This window comes from Ochotona curzoniae, unplaced genomic scaffold (genome assembly GCF_017591425.1).
Source record: "Ochotona curzoniae isolate NIBS_2020 unplaced genomic scaffold, NIBS_Ocur_1.0 contig_2692, whole genome shotgun sequence".
Classification (NCBI taxonomy): Eukaryota; Metazoa; Chordata; class Mammalia; order Lagomorpha; family Ochotonidae; genus Ochotona; species Ochotona curzoniae.
Window position 1 is genome coordinate 4,819,986 of NW_024465556.1, and position 23,311 is coordinate 4,843,296.

Below are 23,311 nucleotides of genomic sequence, written 5' to 3' on the forward strand. Positions count from 1 at the left end.
AGAGCTTTTATGGTGTAGAATGCATCTTTAAAAAGGCCATTTTCTTAAATAACTGAAATCCATTATTCAATTTTCTTTTTTTTTTAAGTTTGTAGGGTTGTGCATTGTATATCTGAGCATATTATCCTGTGAGGGACTGCTGTTAATGTCTAGAATCCTATATGCCTAAAGGCATAATTTTAACTTTGCTTTAACAAAATTTTTTTTTGCCTATCTTTCTGAGATTATCCATTACAGGATCCTTTAAGGACCTGGGGGGGGGGGCAAGAAAAGACATTTGCAGCCATTTTCTCTTAAGTATTCATGTAAGTATAAGATTTATACACTAAACCCTGTGTTATTAGTTTCATTAACAGACATACTATCAGAATGCCAGTTTCAAATGTATATAAATGTGGGGTTTAGTTCTAGGTAAGTTTACTGACATCCTTACCACAGTCATATGCATCATATAATCTTGATAAACATGGACTTAAGGGATTGGATGAAATGCTTTAAACTGAAAAGTATCATTGGCATGTAAGGTATGAAATTAAATATTCATGTTATCAAATTATTTTTAAATGGTTCATTTGTCTTGAAACAAAAATATAGGTACTCAATACACACATAAGCAGAGATAGGGAGAAGGGGAGAGGGGTAAGGTAAGAACACGAGGCAAAGGAGAAGTTGTTGAGGGAGGAAAGAGGGAGGGACAGGGGAGAGGGACGGAAAGATGGAAAAGGGAGAGAGGGAGGCAGGATGGGAGAGAGAAAGAGGCAGAGAGAATTGGGAAGGGAGTAATGGGAAGGAGGGAGGGATGGAAGGAGGGGGAGAGAAAGAAAAATGTTACCTCAATCAAAATAAATTGAATTATACCAGGATGTAATAGTTACTGATAGTATCTGTTATGAAAAATGAAGAAGTTGAAACTGATCTTTTGAAAACCTTTTCAGTAAAGCCTAGAAACTACATTTTGGGCTCAAGAAAATGTATGCAGATTACTAATTTAAGTACTCATCAACAAGATGGCAAAGAGCTAACAAGGTACTAAATAAAAACAAGCTGATCAAAAATCAGCCAGTATAAATGATGGTTTGAGCACATGACTTGGTAAAAATAAAAGATGCTTACTTGAAAGAAAGAAAAACCACAGACATATACACTCATATTCACAGGTATTCACAGTTCATCAGGGATTGCACACAGCTTCTAATAGGTTCATTAGTTCAGTATTTCTAGAACCTTGGACACATTAAAAATACCAATAAATAGGAACATGCATTTGACAGTGTTTAGCACCCCACACCTTATACTGGAGGTCTTCAGTGCAAAATTTGGCTCTATTCCTGATTTCAGTTTCCTTTTCATGTACAACTTTGAAGGCAACATTGAAGTCCCGAGTATTGGGTCCCAGAAAACCATGTGGGAGACATGGCTCAAAGTATGGCTTCCTGGCATTGGTATGGCCTACCTGTAGCCATTGTTGGCAATTGAGAGTGAACTAATGTCAGAAAAGCACCATAAGTATTTCTCCCAATTTACCAATATTAATATAGTTTTTCAAAATGTGATTGTGGTATGCCAATTCAAGATGTATATTGAAACCTGTTCAGATAAATGAGGTGATACTTGAGATAGGTTTACTTGGAGATAGTAAAATCAGGTCGATACCCAGTGTTGAATCCTCTGTACACAGAGAACATAGCATATACAGCACTATTGTGAGGCACATTCAGTTGTCTTCTTTTAGGTTTTGAATTCAAATTTAGTTATGATCTTAACGTAATCCCTCATAATTCCTATGTTGAAATGCTAAGCATGAAGATAGTGATATAAGGAGTTGAGACATCTCCAAGACTGGAAGATTCCTTGAGAGCATAGGTCTCATGGATCAGGACTAGTCTCCTTAAAAATATGAAGGCTAAATAGGACTCCTCTACCACAGCCCATCATTGAATCCTCTGGCACTTGGAAAGATTTCTCAGCCACCAGAACTGTGAAATATAAAAATCTATTCTTCATAGACCTCTAGATTTATGGAACTTTTTAATAGTGTCCTGATCATACTAACACAAATCACCACTTTTTAAAGGTAAGTTGATTTACACAATTATCTCCTAATATATAGTGGACATTCGAATAGTGGTCTCCTCTGACCTCCTTTGGATAAATGTTATGTGTTCATTTCTAAGTGCTTTTTAAGCACTTTAAGACTGTACTGCATGCTTTAAAAAAACTTATTTCCTCCATTCGATTCTATCTTTGTTGTAAGAACAGATGAAATGTTATTGAATTAGGAGTTCCTTCTACATGTCGTTCCCAGAGCTAGCAACAAATGTTCAGAGACATGTGGCTTTGAGAACTGGCAGGACATGCAACTTGGAATATTTAACTCCAACCATCCATGAGTGGCCTATAAGGGCATATATTGCCATTAAAATGTATATAATAGTGTTTCTGAACACAGAAAATATTGACAACTTAAATATTCAATCCAAGCTATTTAACACTTCTGACAGTTCTCATTAAAGACACCAGACAGAGATAAGCACTCTGAAAGTGGGCTTTAACTAGCTTTTGAATCCAATGCATGAGTGTCATGCTGATAAATTATCTTTTATATGACCTTCAAATCACACTGAAGAAATATTTGTTGTCAGAGACATGCTTAAATCATTTCACATTTCTTTTTCCTCTTGTCTGAAAATATTACCCTAACAGTGTATTTTTAATTAGTTAAAAATTATTTCATTTGATATCTTAAGATCAATCATTCACTAAGATTTAAATGACAGGAGATTGGAATTCTTTAAGATGTTTACTACGATTCTTTGACATTATCTGTGAAAAGGTTTATAATTTCCAGCATAATTACCCTTTTAATAACATGAAATAGTGTGTTATTTTTTCAATTACATGAAGGTTAAAATAACTGCTTTACATATTTTCAGGCTTGTATCACTGTTTCATATTAAACGATATCAACATTGCCACAATCTGGTTGCAAGCTTTAAGAAAACTCCTATTAAAAATGCAACGGAGCTATTATTAATTATATTCATTTCTCTGTAGCAACTGAAAACAAACAAAACTTTGCTATATTAATATGTATGGATTTGCTCTTGTTGTTTAAAGACAATGTAACCCTTCAAGAAGGGTTGTCAGAAAACTGAAAATGTGATGTGGTTTTATGAAATCTGGGTTGGATGGATGAGAGTGTATCAACCACTATATGATCTGAAAGAAGATATTTATAGCGCAGCAATGAGCAAAACCTTGGACCTAGAAGCAAACATGAAAGGGCCAAAGAGCAGACACCTATCCTGATTCTATAGGAGCAGATAGAAATAAATTATGCATAGCCTGCTAAATCATATTTGGGTTCTCAGATTTTATTCTAGCTATCAATGAAGGCACTGGAGGTGCTATTTAAAAGCTCACTGTAACTGCTATGTGAAGAAAGGGTTACTGGAAACAAAGCTAGCAGCATGGACAGACTGAATTCTATTTCAGATTTCCTCTTAGTTTTGAAGGAAGCACAAACTAACATAATGTGGATAACAGTAACACATGTTGTTTCCTACACAGTGTATTCATTTCCCGTATGTATCAGTAGCAGATGTTAGCTAACCAGTAGCTGACTGAAAGTCACATTTGTTTGAAACTGTTAACAGAACAGGAATAATGAAATTTTATTTAAAAATACTTTGCTTGGGCCAGTATTAAGCCAACTTTTCAATGCTGCATGCCAAACTGGAGTGCTAGTTGAAATCCAGACTGATATGCTTATAATCCAATGTCCTGCTAATGCATCTAGGAAGGTAGCAGGTTACACAATAAGTATTTGTTTGCATACCACCCATATGGGAGCTCTGGGTACCTTGCTTTGACCTTGCCCAGCCAGGACTGTTGTGTTTGGAGAGTGAATCAACAGATTGAAATCTCTGTCTTCCTGCTCTGTCTAAATTTCTCCGTCACTCTTTCAGATACATCAGTATGTACACTTTTTTTTTTTAATGAAGAGTAGGAGAAGCAGCTTTTGTGAGATAAAAAGCTACATATTTCATGGTCTCAAAAATGAAGCTTACAAGTTACATTTATCACTATTTTATAGTTTGCATAAATTTGTTTCTGGTGGTTTCAAAGTGACTTCTGATGAAAGAGTTAAACTCGTACAATTATTACCAGGTCTTTAATTATTCATTGAAAAAAAACAAAGAAAAGAAATATGAAATAAGTTTGACTTTTCCAACATTGAAATGTGTCAGATGAAAATGCTTGATATAACACAAATGTCCTATGTAAATCTATATTATAAAAACCTGAAAACTTCAGCTTTTGGAGGTTTTCATAATAATTGAATGCTAAATGAATGAGGAAATAAAATTAGCTTCATTGGACATTATACAATCTATATGTGTATCAAATCATAGTAGTCCATATCCTTGCATTTTCATATTTTTCAAAAATTTTATAATTATTTTTTAGAAAACAGTTTCTCTGTTAAAATACTTAATGCAGAATGAGAAAATACAAATGACACATATTTAGTAAGACAAAGTCAACTAAGCAGGCATTTTAAAAAATAAAGAATATATGCTTTTATAAGGACATCTACATTCAATCCAAATAAGTGTGTTTACTGAATATTCCATAGTTGAGGCACAGTTTCTAAATTCTGAATACAATTGATAAGATAGCACAAAATAAAAAACATTTACTTGTAAACTGTTTGTATTCCAGAGTGTGTAGACAAGCATAAAAGTAAATATGAAACAAAATTTCATGTAACAACTTCATCACAGAAACTAAATCACAGAAAATAAAATAACGTCATTTACTATGTAACTCATGTGGAGAGCTGGATAATAATGAGATGGTTTGAAGAGTTAATCTTTGAGCTGAAACCTAAATACGTGTAGGAGTCAGCATCAGAAAATATCAGAAGACACCATTCCAGATGAAGGAAAACAACAGGACAATCAACCTCAGGTCAAACACTGTGTCAGAATAAAGGAAGGAAAAAAAGACCATGGAGCAGGTAGGAAGGAAAAATGAACATCCCTGGAGCTAAGACTGCCTGGTGCATATGGTGCAGAGAGCCTCTCAGAGATTATCCAGTGATAAGCTGTCACAGCACTGAAGCATGGAAGTTGCATGATCTGATGTTTATTTTTCAGTGCCATTCTGATTAGTTAAGACATTTTTAATAGTTAACTATAGTGCAACTCCAGAAAAATGTTGTTCCCTTGATTATGAATTTGCCTTAGAAACCTGGGCTATCCATTTCTCTAAGTCCATTTCAAGTATAACCGTTTTTAGAGAAACAACCTTTTTCTTATGTTAGACAAAATCGTTGAGGTCCCTGTATTCATTAGCATTCTCCAGAGAAACAGAACAAAGTGTGTGAGTGTGTGTGCCACTTGTGCATGGTTTGTACATATGAAAAACGGAAAGTTAATATTAAGATATATGGTAAGATGTTTGGCAAGTTAAAAATCTACAAGATAGATTCAGAGGGTATAGACGCAGACACAAATAGATATCAAAGTTTAAATACAAGCCCACTGGCAGATCACAGAATTTATTTTTGGAGAGAATATCCAGTTGGTTCTGACATCTTTTCACTGATTAGATGTGGCTTACCCACATTAGAAAGCATCTCTGTGCTACTCAAGTACACTGGAAGTTCCATTGCAAATAAATATCTCTGCAATATCCAAAGATTTTTGTCCAAATCTCTGGGTTCAGTGATTTAATCAAACCAACATAAAAAGTCAATCACCAGAGACTCTCTCTTCTAGTCAGAGGGCATTTAATTCAAGCTAAGTCAATCAGATGCTTTGTTTCTTGACTTTCACATGATTCAAAGAACACTGAAGAATATCTCACATCCTAAGCCTATTATCTTAGCCCAATCTCTCTAAAAGTCGTAATTATGTTGACTATTCTCAACTTTTATCTCCTGAATCCTGTAAGTTACCAAAGATTCTTTGAGACTAGAGTGAACATCTAATACCTGACTTTGATGAAATCCAGTAATTTTGTTTGTACGAAATTTTTTGTTAGTTTTTTACTTTCAATTTTTAAATTTTTGGTACAATTTTAAGAGACTGGGATTCCGCTCTCATGCCCCTCAAAAAAACCCACCCCCTGAGAGCTTTTCCCCCATGTTATTACAATAGGATAGTCTTTCATAAGGAGTCATGATTCCAATCTGTTATTTAAGTGTGTCCCGACATTGCTGGTACAGACAATGTCAGACAGTCCAGCATCCCACTGTCTACACATTTCCAACAGTTTCATTGGGAGTCAATCTTTGATTTGGAAGCAGGGTTGCATATTGCATCGTATTCCAACATCTGGATATAGTAGTCTCTATTACCCCATCACTATACCATAAATGAGAAGCCATGAAATAAGGTCCAAAATCAGTATGAATTAGAACAACAAAATTACAGCAGCATGGAGTTGAAAAACATGCCACTGAATAATCAACACACAGTGACAAAAAGAAAACACAAAAGTCTCTTAGGTAAAATGATGCTACCATGTAATCCATGAGCCAGTGATGAATTTGTCAAGAAAAATAAAGTACTTGGAAGAATGAAAATGAAATGAAAACATCAAAACATCTGGGATGCAGCCAAAAAACAGTATGGAATAGGTTATTGAAGTTACAATTTACATGATCGTTTCCTTATATTAGCGAGAACATATGGTATTTGTTCTCTTGGGATTGACTTATTTCACTGAGCATAATGGTCTTAAATGGTGTAATTTCATTCTTCTTAATAGCTGTGTGATATTCTATGTAGTAGATGTACCACTCCTTTTTGGATGGGCATCTGGATTGTTTCCATGTCTTTGCTATTGTAGATTATGCTGCTGTAAATATAGAATTACAGATCCTCTTCTTATATGCAGTTTTTCCTTTCTTTTGTGCATATAGATCCAATGCAATCCCAATCAAAATTCCAACAAAATTGTTCTCAGAAATAGAAAAGATGACACAAAAGTCCGTCAAAAGAGCCCACAATTACCTAAAGATATCATGAATAAAATCCAAGCTGGAAAATTCAGAATTCCAGAGCTCAAGACATACTACAGAGCAGTGGTTATCAAAAATAGTCTGGCACTGGCACAGAAAGAGAAGATCAATGAAACAGAACAGAAACATCAGAAGGAAGCCCACACATGTATAGCCAATTAATCTTTTACAAGAAAACCGAAAACAATTCAGGTAAAAAGCCTGGTATTCAACAAATGCTGTTGGGACAACTGGATAGCAGCTTGCAGAATTAAGAAGCAAGACCCACACCTGTCACAGTATACAAAAATCAGCTCTAAATGGATCAAGGACCAAAGCTGCACCCAGAGACCAACACACCATTAAAGGAAAGCATAGGAAACACTCTCCAAGAAATAGGAATGGGAAAAGACTTCTTAGAAAAGAGGCCAAGTGCACAAAGGCAAAAGAACAAATGGGACCATATTAAACTAAAAAGCTTCTGTACAGCAAAGGAAATAAAGTGAAGAAGCAACCAACAAAATGGGAGAACATTTTTGCACAGGGGACTAATATCCAGGATTTAAACAGAGCTTTAGAAACCCAGGCACAGTTAAAAAAAAAAAAAAAAAAAACCTTAAAAAAATCAGCAAAAGAAATGAACGTTTTTCAAAAGAACAGATTTAGATACATGCAATTTAAGTGTTTAAGTATAGTATATAGTTAGCAGCCAATTCTTTCATAATAAGGCAGTGAAAACATTAGTGTAGCAGGAAAAATAATTACAAGCTATAGAGAATGGAATCCCTGTTTTCATCTGGACTAGAAGCCCTACGCAACTCTGCAAAATGCAAGGCTCTATGGGACAATTAGAAGAACTTCGTTGAAATCCACTGTTTCTAAATTCTCAATAAAAGAAAAGATCAGGATAGCTGTTACTGTGGCTGACATTTAAAATTTAATTCATCAACGTAATTCTGACTCACAGCATTACTTTTGGCATTTTGCATCAGGTTCTACCTCTCCCAAAGTGCTATTTTTTTGCATAATATATTCTCACACGCGGTAATGGTACAAGCCTGTTGTTTTTTAAAATCTCTAAAACACTTTCTTCATTAAAAGAGTTGCATTTTTTTAAGGGGTCAAAAATCATAGTAAATTAGCCAAGAGTGATGAAATCAGAATATATGACCCGAGTTTTGGCCAATAAAACTCAAATTTTGCAACTAATACTTAAATTTCAGATACTTCGATGCTTAGCTATCAATTTTACTTAGATACTTCTTCTGATGAGTTTCTGAGTAAACACTGAACTATATGCAAAACTCTACTGGGAATATAATAACTGCTATTGTCAAACCACTTTTATTTGCTAGGAACTGACTAAATGTGCTACAAAATCATTTTTATCATTTTTATTATATGAATGCATATCATGTACATATGAAGTACTCGCTATTTTGCATATGGCAAACTCAAACTGTGGCTTACAGTAATTAAAGCAACACAACATGGGTTTCACATCAGACATGATGTCCTTATGAGCTCTAATAGTTGTACCAGTAAATTTTCTGCAAGATGTTTCACAAAATTTAATACATTCTGAGAAGGATAGAATTTGAATCTGATTTTTTTTTGAGCATTTGGTTCTGGTTCTGGTAAAAATGTGTGTATGAGTGAAGAAAACCGATAAATATTACATGCTGCCTCTAGATGTCTTCTTTATCATTTGTCTCGACATATAGACCATCTTCTCATCAAAAGGCTGTCTAAAGTTTTAGATCTGTCAGTTGTTTCCCTTTTGACTTCCAACTAAGCTGACTGAAAATGGACTTCATAGGAAAGATGTTGAAAGAAATTCACCAAAGGAGTGAGGAGAAAAATGATGTTTGGAAAACATGGAAGGGCAACTCAACCATGAGCAACATTCAGGGACAAGGATTATGTACAAGCATTCTCTAAAAACTAGAAAATATGATTACTTTATCAAGACTCTGATAAATGTGACTCTAAAGATCATCCTTGAATGGATAATTACCAAGTGTAATACTTGCCATCATATTTTTAACTGAACACTAATATTATATACAAAATCTACATATAATAGCTAATTTATTCAGTGCAATAATTATCTCTATATATTATACTATTTTCATATGCAGAGTTATATATGCACTGTAATTGAAACAAATAGGGCAAGGACCTTGCTTATTTATATTTATAACCAATGTCTTAATGTGCAGTACATGCCTGTTAAATTTTTAATTGATGATATAATTCAGATCAATATTCTGTGGTTTCAAATGAGAACCTGAAAAACTTATAGTCTTGTAAAAGAGACAGAAAAATGTCTAAAATGCAAGATTGTTATCAATATTTATGGTAATAAATTAGCAGAAAAAGTGTTAATCTTGAGAACTCTCAGGAAAACCAAGATTAGTCTTGAACAACAAATGAAATCTTAACGTATGAAACAAAATGTAGAAAAGAGAGTGATTCTCACAGGTCAGGGTTATATGTGAAGTTCCATTCACATAATTCTCTCAGATTTTCAGTTATAATGTTTTGTGAGCTAGAACTGCCGATACTGCAAAGTGTTCAGACGTGATTACTTTGAATTGATATGATGAAAAGTTTGTGGCTTTTTGGGGATATGATGAAAAACATCAAAGTTTCTTCATTTTAATAAAATATTAAAATAGAAAAAAATTTAAACCATGATTTTGCTAACAAAACAAGGCAAAACAAAACATGTAACACGGACCCTAACAGGATGGTGGTTGAAAGGGGAGAAGTGTGTGGTTGTAGTTGCAATATTTTGACAAGGGAAATGACGGGGTAATGAAGAAATTTGAGCAACATTTTGTAGGGCACAAAGTGCCTTTTCAGAATGGTGGGTTTGCGGATAAAACAAGACCAGCTTTAAGTCACAGCAGTGAGGGAGAGTAACACGAGAGTCAATGCAGACACATTCAGACGGATCAGAAAGCAAAACTAGGCAGCTGCAGGAAGCACGGTACACATGTTTAGAAAAGTTACAAACTCGGGAGAGTTCTCATGTCAAAAAGCACATCAACAACATAGAGACAATCTCCTCACATCCCACTGAAGTTGGTTAATTCATTCATTCTTAGTGAGAACTGCAGTGTGTGAGGAAAAGAAACAAGGCAATATTTGGAAAATTCCTAAAAATTAAGAACAAGAAAAACAAAATACTATCATGATGTACAAAGTTAGGTGGAATGTATGCACGTATGTATGTATAAATATATATGTATATTTCTCCAATACCTGTAACTACCTTTTTTATCTGTGAAAAAATTCACTTACCTGGAAGTGTATGTATTTATTTAATGCACACATTTTTGTTTTCCCCAATTTGTTCATACCAGGCCTGACAGCAGCAATCATTTACATTAGTAGACACAGAGGTTGTGTTCAGCCTTATAATATCTATTATAAGGAAACTTCTCACAAAGTGAAAGAATGTTTTAAATGAATGAAATGGACTATAGTTTGCATTTATGGGAAGACATTGATGATTTAGTGTTCAATATGTCAAATACACAGAGGATTCTTCAGACTAAGTTTATCAAATTTATACAAAAGAACAATGTCTTTTGACAACATCTGCTATTTGAGGATGTTTAAGATACAAAGAGCTGAATGTTTTTCAGAGCACAACAAAAACAGTTGACTCCTAGCAATCTGACTTCTCTAAAATGGAATAAACACACACACATACACACACATTTTTTCATTTTTTGAAAGTTTGATAGGTTAGCCTCAGCAGGATATTTGTCTATCCTAGGATTCTTTGTTTGTAGGTATTCAAATCTATCATCTCCAATGGTCTAAGGTATGAACTGTAACTGACAAGAAGTTATAGTGCCATCATTTTTTTTTAAATGCAGAGGTGAGTGTATGCATTCATCACCTTTTGCTTCTGCAGAATCTATCTTTAAGAGCTGGATGTGTATATTCAGGACCCGTTATCTCCTACTCCAAAGAGTTCAGCATGATCTCCAATGTGGAGCTCTAGGGCCAAAAGCATTTCCTGCAGATGTAAATGTACTTAGTACTGCAAGTTTAATGGCGTATTTAAGCAAATGCTGAAGTTATTCAATGGGGATTCTCACAACACTTTGACAACTGAAATCCACTGTGATGTTTCTCGTGGAAAAAAATTGTACCAAAGTGTTTATTTTATCATGATACACTCTACCATGAAAATGATTATATATCGTGAACAAAAACTTTCACATCATCTTTGGGTTGTGGAAAACTATAGGTCAGGCATAACCATTTTCAACATCTGCATAGGCAATTTTATAATTATTAATTCACATGTCTGCAAAACATTTGAGCGGAATGTAGCTGAGACTAAAGCAATACAAACCATGGGGAAAGGTGAGGGGGATGCTTACCGGGGTTCTTAACTCGGGAATGACAGCTTGATAGGTGAGAGGACGACAGTCTCGAGTGTTTGGCACAAGGACGCAGGGAAGAAACATGGGACCCAAGTCATCCCCATCCAATACATCCACAGTGAGGGTGGTTGTGGTGGTTCGGCGTTCATTCAGATTTTGTGCACGGTCCTGAAAGAGAACAGCAAATAACACAGTAGTTCACCTCATAGGCACAAACCAGACTTTTTTCTTTATCCATTTTTTGGTTGGAATAATTGATTTTACTTATTTAAACCAATAGATTGTAATGATGAATTCAACTGTAAACTGAACTGCATTTGCCATCAAATACTTTTTCTTGAAGGTATGAAGGACTTTAAAACATTTGTGGAACAAATAAACTTAAAAGCTAAATTTGGATGTAAAAAAAAAAAATTGAAGTCCATGCATATGAGAAAACATTTAAAATGTTCAAAGAAAAAAGTGTACTCTGGAAAACTACATGGATTTCAAAAACTCGACTACCATAACGTTATATTTTAATTTAATCTTCCTGAACATTTTAATCCTGAACCAGGATATATTGGCTCAGCATTTACAGATTAGGCCTTTTCTTATTGTTAGAATGGTAATAGAATTCTCAATCACTCAGAAAATTTTCTCTAGAAATAAATGGAATTTTTCATTACCAAAGATCAGGAAGAAGCAGGAAGTGAGTACATGACTATTATGATCTTTAGTTGTAAACTGCGGTAATTAAAACTGGGTGCAAACCTTGTAGCCAACTGGATTATGCCACCCCTTGGGATGCCTACCTCTCATTTTGCAGTATCAGATCTAGTCCCATCTCTACACTCTATTTCAACTTTATCATAATCAATCTTGAGGGGCAGCTGAAGATGGCTCAAGAGTTTGTGCTCCTGCACCCAAGTGGGAGACCCAGATGGAGCTGTGGAATCCGGGCTTAAGTCTGTTTGCTGTTGACTATTAGGGGCATGTTGGGAGTAAACGAGTGCACAGAAGATCTCTTTCTCTTCTCACTCTGTGTGTGTGTGTGTGTGTGTGTGTGTGTGTGTGTGTGTGCGTGCGTGTGTGTGTGTGTGTGTAACAGTGTGTCTGTCTCACTTTTTCAAGTAAATGAAAATAAACATTTTTTTTCCATTTGAATAGTTGCAGATTCACAGAAAATAACTGATAAGTAGAGAATTCTCACATCTTCAAAGCTCATTTTGTCCTGTTTTATTTGCTACAATCCATGCATTGAAAATCATACCGATCAAGATGGTCTTTGTGTTTTCTTAGCTAAGCTAAATCTTATGTCTTTTCCTTATGCCTAGGCTCATGGCACCTCTTTTACACCACTCCATACAGAATCCAGATGCCTAACAACAGTTGACCTAGTCTTAGAATGTTTAGTTTAGAAACCTTACACTTATAAGCTCTTTCTCTGATTTTGAAATATAAATCTTTTGTCAGTTACCCTGTTCACTAGGTCAAGGTCATTTTTGTCAGATTGTTCCTTCATACTTCTTTAGAACAAAATCCATATGTGCCACCCACATATAATCAGTAAAGAGTTATTTCATTAGAAATTAAGTTATTTTGCGTAAGACAGCTTAGCATTAAGGCACAACTAACAAAATATTGGTTTATTTTATGTTGCATGCCTTGTGTCTTTTTCTGGGAATTTGTAAATTAAATATTTGTCTGCCAATTAGAAAGCATAACTATGTATGATTTGTATATTTGATAATTTTTTAAAAATAATATAAAAACAACTTTTGATTCAAAAGTAAATTTTAGGGTTGGTCTTTTGACACAGAGGGTTAAGCCAGAGTCTGTGATGCTGGTATTCCATTTGAGCAATGGTTCAAATAGTGAATATTTCACTTCTGAACCAGCTCCCTCTTAATGAGCTTGAGAAAAACAGCAAGGATGACCCAAATACTCAGCTGTTACACACATGTGGGAGATCCAAATGGAGTTCCAGGCTCCTGGCTTCCACTTGATCCAGCCCTGTCTGATGTGGCTTTTTGGGAAGTGAACTAATGGACGGAAATACTTTCTCATTGTCTCTCCTTCTCCATAAAACTCTGCCTTTATAATAAACCTTAATACTAAACCTTAATACATAATACATAATACTAAACCTTAATACATAAACCTTAAATACTAAATGAGTTATCCCAAGAATCAAAAAAAGTAACTTTGTCTTAAGTCTTGTTTGACACTACATTCCAGTTATACTAGTCCACAGTTTTGTTGATCAAGAGAAGTTCCAGAGAACTTCTTGAAGGGAAAATTTTAAAAAGCAGAAATATCTATTGGTGAAATTTTAAGTGCAACCTTATCCAGAACATACTAACCTAGTGATCTTGATTATATGAGCAAGCATTAATAAAACCTAACAACAATAATATGCCCCAAATCTCCAAACTGTATTCTGAGAAAAGTAGCTGCTATGGAAACACTGCCCAAAACCAGCACTCACCAAAATAAACCAATTACCATCAACTGCACCCCACAATAGTCTATAATTACTAGGCCATTAGAATACAATTGATGGAAGATTCCAAGTTAGCTGAGTAGGGAAAAGACATTCTGGTCTTTACAAGGGGAAAATAACAGAAAAGGCAGAGCTGTATTCCAAGGGAAAAGTTAGAAGTTTGCAGAGGAAATTTTATAGAAGGAAGAAAGTTAACATGGCACAGCAAATATAGTATAAACATGCAAGAGCAAGAATGAACACCACCTGCAACTCCTAAAGGGAGCTAGAGAAGATACCAGCTCCTGAGAGTGAGGTGGCAGCGGGAAATAATATCACTTGTCACTGGTGGAAATTGCCTGAAGAGAACCTTGTGGACCACACTGACTTTGAGTCTGGTCCAGAGTCCTAACATGAATGGAGGAGTAGGAGGATGAAGGATACTCACCCAGTAAGCCGAAGGAGAACACACTTCTTTCTATGCATCCTCCAAAAAGCATGCCTAGTGACTAGCATGAAGAGGGCAACATTTGATTCCAAGACAGACTGTAGAAACTATTGTACCAGGGCATCTTATGGGAGTAAAACAACCCATCTTCCTTACTGACTTTGGATCATTGCAGAGTTGTGTGCTCACACGGAGAACCTCACAAATCCTTTATGCAGTACACGTATTTGCACTTGTAGGGGCTGTACCCACAGTGGGCTATTCCCTGGGCATTGATCACCTTGCAACAGAGATAAGGTTATAATTACGTCAGCAGGCATGGTCATGCCCTTCTCTTTGCTGACAACAGAGATGACAACTTCCATGTTACCCTAGATGTTTGGCCAAAACGTCAGCACTCACCACAGCTCAGTGCTCCCACCAAGAATCTGCCTGTGTATACTCACTGAAGGAACAGACACTCCACTAAGCACAAAGGCATAGCTAAGGATTAAAGACATCACAGAAGAAAAACAAGCACTGCCACAGATGCCTAAAAAATAAACATTTCATTGCAAGAAATAATAAAAAGAGCTTTCTTAAAAGGAATAAAATGTTTCAATATTAGAATGTGACCATAACGAAATTGATGAAATGTTTGAAAATTAGAAAAGCTGATTGTAGGCTTCTCAAAAACACAGAGACATATTCATGAAATGAAGAAATCCATACATGGGATGGCTGAAGAATTTTGTCAAGAGATTAAGTTATTGAAATAATTGACGTAAAATAAATGAATTCAATCTGTCAAAGAGAAAACACAGGGGTAAGTGTCAACAGCAGACTCGATGACGGAGAAAGCATTTCTAAACTGGAAGACACTCTGAAGATGTATCGGACAGAAACAGAAAAAAAATGAAAATAGCATTTGAGATTTATAGGATGCTATCTCCCAACCAACCACACATACCGCAGCAGTTCCAAAATGAATGCAAATAGAGTATGCATTAGAAGGTCAATTCAGTGAAATGACAGCAAAAAACTCACTAACGTGGTGGAAAAAAATGGAAAATCCAAGTACATTGTTAGGAATTCTAGAGTTCATCAGAATCAATCCTCACCACATATGTCAAACTTTCAACAGCAAACCATAAGCAACAAACACACACACAAAAACTTCTCAAATGTGCACTACAGAAATGTCAGATTTCTTTCCGAGATTCTCCAAATCAACTAGCACTGATTTCTCATCAGAATCTCTACAGGCAAAGGGAGAACGCAGGAATATTCTCCAAGTCTTAAAGAAATGGTCAGTGCAGAATTCTGTGCTCAGAAAAGCTCACATTTACTTACAAGGGTTAAACAAAGATTTTGCAAAACAGACAAGAATTGAAAGAATTGTGGTTAGCTCTCAAACCTTAGAAATGTTTAAGGATGTGCTACACACATAGAGGATGAGAGTCACCGCTGCAAAACACCATGGATGCAGAAATTCTTGCAAATTCACAGAGAATCCAGAGCAAATAGTATGAATATAATGAAGAAATGGTAGGAACAAATCATTACATATAATAACCTTGGATATGATGGCCTAAATTCTCTAAATGATACAGGCTGACAGAATTAAAAAGCATAGCAGATAATGTTATTACCTACTATGCCAGTATCCCATATGGCTGCTGGTTCAAATATTGGCTGCTTTTCTTCCAACTCTGTTCCCTGTTAATGCACCTGGGAATGAGTACAGTACAGCTCAAGCGATTGGGAGATTTTGGAATATGCTCCTGGCTCTAAGTTTCATGTAGGATGGAAGAATAATTTAAATTCTAATAAATTTTTAATTTACATAAAAATGAAACAAAAATCAGTGAAATGTTTTTTAAATAAAATTGATACAACATAAGCCCAACTAGGGAAAAAAGAGAAAAATACAAAACAATAAAATCAGAGAAGAAAGAAGGATATAACAAATACTGTAGAAATACAAAGAATCAGGAATTACTGCAATTAGCTATGTGACAACAAACTGGAAAACATAGAAAAGATGGATAAATATCTAGACATATACAATCTACTTGAACTGAGTCATGATGACATAGCAAAACTCAATAAACCAACTACCAAGATGGAGATTCAATTAGTAATGAAAACCTTCCCATCAAAGAGACCAGGATCAAGTGGCTTCACTGTTAATTTGTACGTAACATTCAAAGAATAATTTCAATTCTTCTCTAATTTGTTAAAACAACTGAAGGGAAGGGAATGCTTCAAAACTCCTAACTCCTTCTACAACAACTCCTTCTCCAGCAACACTAGAAAAAGATGGAGCCAAAAAAAATAAATAAATAAATAAATAAACCAAAAACAAAAAGCATAACTATAGATCAAGGCATAAAATGAACACAGGTAATGCCAAATAAATAAAATCCAACAATGCATCAGAGAGATCACCAAGACTAAGTGTGATTCACCCCTGGTAATCAGAATTGTTCAGCATAAGCAAAACAATAAATGTTATATATCATATTAAAAAACTGAAGATTAAAAACTACATACTTATTTGAAAAGAGGCATAAAAAGTAGGTGATAAAATGTAACACCCTTTCATGATAAAAATCTTAAACTGTATAGAATGAACGTTCCTCAACACAAGCAGGGCAATGTATGACAAACTTACAGCCTATATCGTATTCAGGGGGGGATATGTGGAAGCATTTCCACTAAAATTCAAAACCAGAAAAGGATCCCTGCTTTCACCATTGCTACTCAATACACTCAATTTAATTTCGGAAGTTTTAGCCAGAGCTTTTAAGCATTAAAAAGAAATAAAATGGATACAAATTGAAAATGATAAAATCAAATCATCCTTGTTTGCAAATGAAATGATTCTATATATAAAGAAGTCAAAAGACCCACTAAGAGATTATTAGAAATTCTGGGATATAAAATCCACATACAAAAATCAATAATCTTTGAATACATAGAATACACCCAGCTGAGGAGGGTATTTTATGTTCAGTACCATTCAGAACAGCAATAAAACATACACACATGCCCTCAATGGTCCATTACGATAGCCTAGAGGCTAAATGTTTATCTTGCATGCACCATGACCCCATACGTGTGCCAGTTAGTATCCTGGCTGCTCCACTCCCCATCCAGCTGTCTGTTGTAGCCTGGGAAAGCAGTAGAGGATGACCCAAAACCATGGAACCCCTGCACCCACATGGGAGACCTGGAGAAGGATCCCAACTCTGGTTTTAGATCAACTCAGCTTTGGCATTGCAACCACTTGGGGAATGAAACAGCAGAAAGAAGATCTTTCTGCCCTTCCTTCTCTTTATATAGATATCTTTCCAATAAAAATAAACTTTTAAAAAACCAACCTTGAATACATTATAGTAAATACAGGTAAGAATGTCAAGTATCTCTACAATGGATATTGCAAAACATTAAAAAAAAAAGACAAAAATAGAGAAATCTTCGCTTTTCATGAAAGAATGAATATCATAATGTTCATACTTTCAAAACAGATTTCTAGATACAAAACAATTTCAATCAAAATGCCTATGGCTTTCTTACAGCTTTTCAACAAATGATTTTAAAATTCTTATGAAAATATAAGTGGCTCCAGATTCCTAAGCAATTTTGACAAAAAAAATTGCACATATAATACAAGAGTTACAGAAAAAACACCCTAACGCCTGCACAACAAAATCCATGCAGATCAAAGGGACAGGGTGGAAATCACATAAATTATTATATGCATCTGCAGCCAAGCAGTCTTCGGTAAATTATCTGACATCAATCCCTGGAGAAAGGACAGTCACTTCAACAAATGGTCCAGGAAAATTGGATCTGCATATGTTGAAAAATGAAAAAGGTTACCTTTTGCCTAATGCAAAAAATCAAATGAGGCATCAAGATCTAAATCCACGACCAGATATGATCAAATTACTGGAAGAAAATATAGAGGAAGCACTGCAACATATTGGCTTTTTGGAAAAGACCCATAAGAATATGCAATGAGACAAAAATAGGCAATAGAATTATACCTAGTTTAAAAGCTGTACACTGAAAGGGAGATTGTCCACAAAGTGAAATGCAGAAATGAAGAACAGAAATGAAGAAAACATGATATTTGCTTTTAATACTAATTTATTTTACTAAATATAATGGTTTCTGGCCCCCTTTTTTGTTTTTTGGTAAAATATTGAATGTCATTCATTTTATGACTGAGTAGTATCCCAGTGTGTGTGTCTCCTTTCATCTTAAGTTTTGAGATCTCTGCATTGTTTCCACATCTTAATTATTAGGACTTGAGCTCCAATAAGCCTGGGGCTAGCAAATATTCTCATAGGGTGATTTCATTTTTCTGGACAAATTCCCAGAGTAGTATGTCTGCTTTATAGGGCAGTTATGTTTTCAGGTCACTGAGAACTTTCCTCAATGTCTTCCATAATGTTTGTGCTGGCTTACATTCAAACCAACAGTGGATTAATATAACTTTTCCCCACTTCTTCAAAATATTATTTGTTTATTAGTTTATATACTTATCTATCCATTTATTTATGGGTAATAATGACCCTAGCTTGGTGCGGTAAAACCCTGTTGTGGTTTTTATTTGCATTTCCCAACTGGCTAGTGATTCTGAAAATTTTTCTCTGTGTCCATTGTTAAATTCTATATCATTCTACAAAAATTGCTTGTGCATGTCATTTGCCCATTTTTTAATTCTTCTTTCTGTTGTTGAGCTCCTTAATGTTTTCATAGATTCTAGATATTAATCATCCATCACTAACACAACTGGAGGCCTTGAAAGTTTCCTAGGTTAGACTCTTGCACATTCCAACTAATCAGCCATCACTAGATAGTTAAGGGAAGTCTCAGAAACTGGCAATAGATCCCCAAAGTTCCATGAAACAGATGCTGAATACTACATTTGTTGTGTTCAGTAACAGAGACACGTAAGGAGCTCTAGCATGGAAAATTACAGCCTAAAAGTACTGAAATTTCTGCCCCTCACTATTTTATTCTGATTTTCCAGATAAAATATGCCCATAGCATCACAGTTTTTACTTTAATTTATAAGGTTGAATGCCTAACTCATTTATTCAGCAGCAACTTTTTCTCTTAATCTCTAAAAAATGTGAATTTTTTTACACAATCTAAGTATTGATGCTATTGAGTACCAAGATGAAACCTAACTGGATGACCTCTCTGTTATAGTATAAAATAGCATAGATCCTTGGATATTAGATCATGAAATAATTGGATGGGTCAGTCACACTGCACCCATAATGCACAAGGCAGATTTTCCTCACCAACATCCATACCCTTGAACCAGAGCCAAAGAAGATACTCCAATCTTTCTTTGAAAAAGATTGGAATATCAGTGCTTGCCTCACATCCCTCTTGAAGTACCTCACATTTTGAAAACTTGGAATATAAAGTGGTCAACATCTCAGTGTCATTAAGTAAGGTTGCCATTGCACCTCATCATGCAGTGCAAAATTCTATACCATCTCAGACAAGATATTTAAACATATGACTTGATTCAAAGGCCTAGACCTGAAAAATCCTTTCCTATGTTGTTACACTCAAAATTTTACTATCTGTCTTCCTAAGTATAGGATGATATCCTTACCAACAGTCCTGAAGCGAACTCAAATGAAAACACCACTCAGGCCCTACATATGGGTATTAAATTTACCTTAGCCCAAGCCTAGAATTACAAGAGGAAATAATCTACCTAGGATATAACCTGACCCTAGAAAACCATGTCTCCTCGTTAAAGCAAAAAGCAGTAAATCTCTATACTGGGCAACTGCAGACGAACTGCTAAGGATAGTGCTGTGTGTGGCAAGTTCTTAACGAATCTGTAGATAAGAATTGCATTTGGTATCAAACCCTTATATGCTGTCCTAAAGGTCCAGATTCTGGGTACCTAGACAGGCAAACCTTATGAGGCTCTACAAAAAATCAAATGTTTCTGACAATAGCCTCTACACTAGGGATTCTCAATATAAAAAAATGATTTGACCCTGTTGATAGAACAAATGCATAAAAACAGCCCTGGCTTTACTTATGCCAAACTGAGACTACATCCATGACTATGGATCTACTATTCTAAACAGCTGAACTTCGTGGCACACAGGATTGACTGAATAATTGAGGACAGTGGATAACATCTTGTATCTTGCAGAGGAAAACATGTTATTTACTTTTGGTGCTCCTATTGAGGTTCAAAGTCCAAGGTAAGTACAAGGATTTCTACAAATTACAGGAAAGCAATTCTTAGTGGAAGGATCCCTTATTATGTATCAGGTTTTCCTTTTAGTGTTTAGGAGGCAACTCTCAAAGTATCCCAGGTCCTCAATAAATCTACCACCCCGCCATGTGAACATACTAAAAAGAAAAAAAAAATGCTCCATCCTGTATTCAGAATAGGTAGCAGATCCTTGTCTGCAATCTGATTTACGAATTTCTTGGAGATCCAAATACTGAATAACCCACTAATGCCCACAGTTTCAAAGGCAGAATATGCAGATAGCAGGAATTATACAAGTTGTGCACTTTCATTCAGCACCTTGGCTTGAAAAGAAGAACGTGTCAGCTTGAATCAACCCTTGCACATGGGGAAAGGTCAGAGAGTAATTATTTGTAGAGATCTCAAATTTGCATTCCTCTTGCTACGCGCACACATGGCAATACATAGTCCTACCGATTGCAAAAGAAATTCTCCATTTAACATGAAAAAAAAATAATGTCCTTACAAAAAGAGGCATTAGTGAACCTTCCTCTTCTCTCTAGCCTTTCTTCCCTAGGATGAAGAATAAGCTGAGATAATGTGAGTACATAGAAAGAAGATCATCATTTCTAGTACCAGAATACATCTCATACCAGAAACACAACTGTGACCTTGGGTTCCTAGATGCCAAAATTATGAGGCAATAAGTTTCCATTAGTTAGGATGAAGAGTATACAGCACTCCAGTATAGCTGCCTGAGCAGATTAACACAACACAACCATGTAATTTAAATTTTCTCAGTATGAATTACTGTTTCACATATCATTTATATATTCGAAAACATTAAACATCTGTTAACTGGAAAATATATTTCGTAAAAATGATTAACAACTGTGAAAATGTAAGGAACATAAGGCAATATGCATACAAAGATAAAGCAGCATGAAAGCTGAAAGGAAGGATTTGAAAGTACAACTACATCTTCCAATCAGAGCTAACCAACACTTAAAGCATACTCAGTGAGAGTGCAATCTGATCTAGCTGTACCACTCTGCCAATGCCACACAGAGAGGTACATTCATCTGCTTCCTGAATCTTCAGCAGCATCTTCATGCAAAGGTTTCTAATACTTCTGCTCCAGAAGATTTCAGCACAATGTGCAACTCTCTGGAATGATCTTAAAATGTGAAATCTAACATATCAAGGAAATCTATTTTTGAATGAATTATTCACTAATTAGGTTGAAGTTCTTGTCAGTACACTGAAATCCATTTTTCAAAATGAAACATTAGAATAAAAATTTTTTTAATAAATATGTCAGATGAATTGACTCTTTGCTATAATCACTCTTTTTAACATTTACTAAATTAAAAATACATTAACTATGATAATGTTAAAGCTTACAAGAACTCCAATTGTGAGGTAACATAAGGGTTGAACTATTTCCTTTCAAATTTCATTAATTGCCAATGAATTATTTAATTATTGATAAGTGTCAGTTTTAAGCATTTAATATTCTTTCTAATGATTAGCAAATTACTAAGTAAATATGAAGTAGGGCCAGAAAAGATGTTTTCTCTCATAGATAAAAAGACATTTTATGAAAATTGGTTTTAAAATTATTTTGATGTAGACATGCCGATTTTTTTAGACATTTGCATAAGGAGCGCTGGACTGGACTCCTCACCTTTACATATTCAGCACTTCATTTGTGCTTTACAAAATGGTCTAAAGCATCTACCAAAACACATATTTAATGCATACCATTATTTTATCAGTTATTTCTAATACAGGAAAATTACAATATAATTTCCACACTCTTAAGTCTTCTATTACTAAATATGTCATTTCAGAAGTGTTTATGTTGCTCCTGGTCACCAATAATATGCAGTGTGTCACTGATTGGAATTTTGAAAATGATTCCTAGTGACATGAAACTTACTTTTTTTTGTCAATAAAAAGAACCACATTTTTTGCTCAAATCATTTCAGAAGTCAGTCTTTTTGTTTTAAGGTACTAGTTTCTCTGAAACTTCCCTAATTTTCATTGTCTTTCAGTAGTAGGAGAGTATCATCTTTCACAGGTTCACATGCCACTTGTACTACTCAATCACTTAAACCATGAACCACCATTGTTTCCTTAGATTATTAGGCCTCACAAAACTCCGCAGGTACAGTCCAGGAAAACACAATGACTTTAAACTTGGCACTTATTCCATTTTAACAGAAAAAAGGGGAAGTTGATGGGGCATGTTTCAGAAAAGTTATTTAAATATGTTGCTATGTAAGAGAATAAAAAGTTATTTCTATGTATTCAAACCAGTATGGCTTTCAATGCCTTCACTTTTTTTTAATTGTCTTATAATTCAGAATATTCCTGGTAATTAAGGGAAAAGTATTAAATAAGCAGTATTTTTATTTGAATCATATTGTGTTGGGAATGACCAAAGGATCTCCTCTCTAGATTTTGATGCCTGAGAAGAGAGTAGTCCTGATGTTCATATTTAGAAATATGAAAATATTCTCTCTTTAAATAACATGTGAACTGCCTTTAGGATTTCTAACTGCTGAATAGCAGTGTTCTTAAGTTTTCACTGAGTTCACTTTGACAAAATTATATAAAAAGCTGAGTCTGACTGCTAAGTGATTTATGTAACACACCAAAAATGGCAGTAATTGTAAAAAAAAGCACATTGCAAATTCAACAAAATGAAAAATCACTGATCACTGTATTCCTCAGAACCACTTTT

The 23,311-nt window shown here is 34.9% G+C and overlaps 1 protein-coding gene across 4 annotated transcripts in view; it reads right to left on the reverse strand.

Moving 5' to 3' along the window:
• The window catches only part of PCDH15 (protocadherin related 15), a 496,526-nt gene that overhangs the window by 290,597 nt on the left and 182,618 nt on the right, over positions 1 to 23,311 (reverse strand). For all 4 annotated transcript variants that reach the window (XM_040975792.1, XM_040975791.1, XM_040975790.1 and 1 more), the window contains one exon: positions 11,419 to 11,589. In XM_040975792.1, the coding sequence (XP_040831726.1) occupies positions 11,419 to 11,589 (171 nt within the window). The remainder of the gene's footprint in view (positions 1 to 11,418; positions 11,590 to 23,311) is intronic.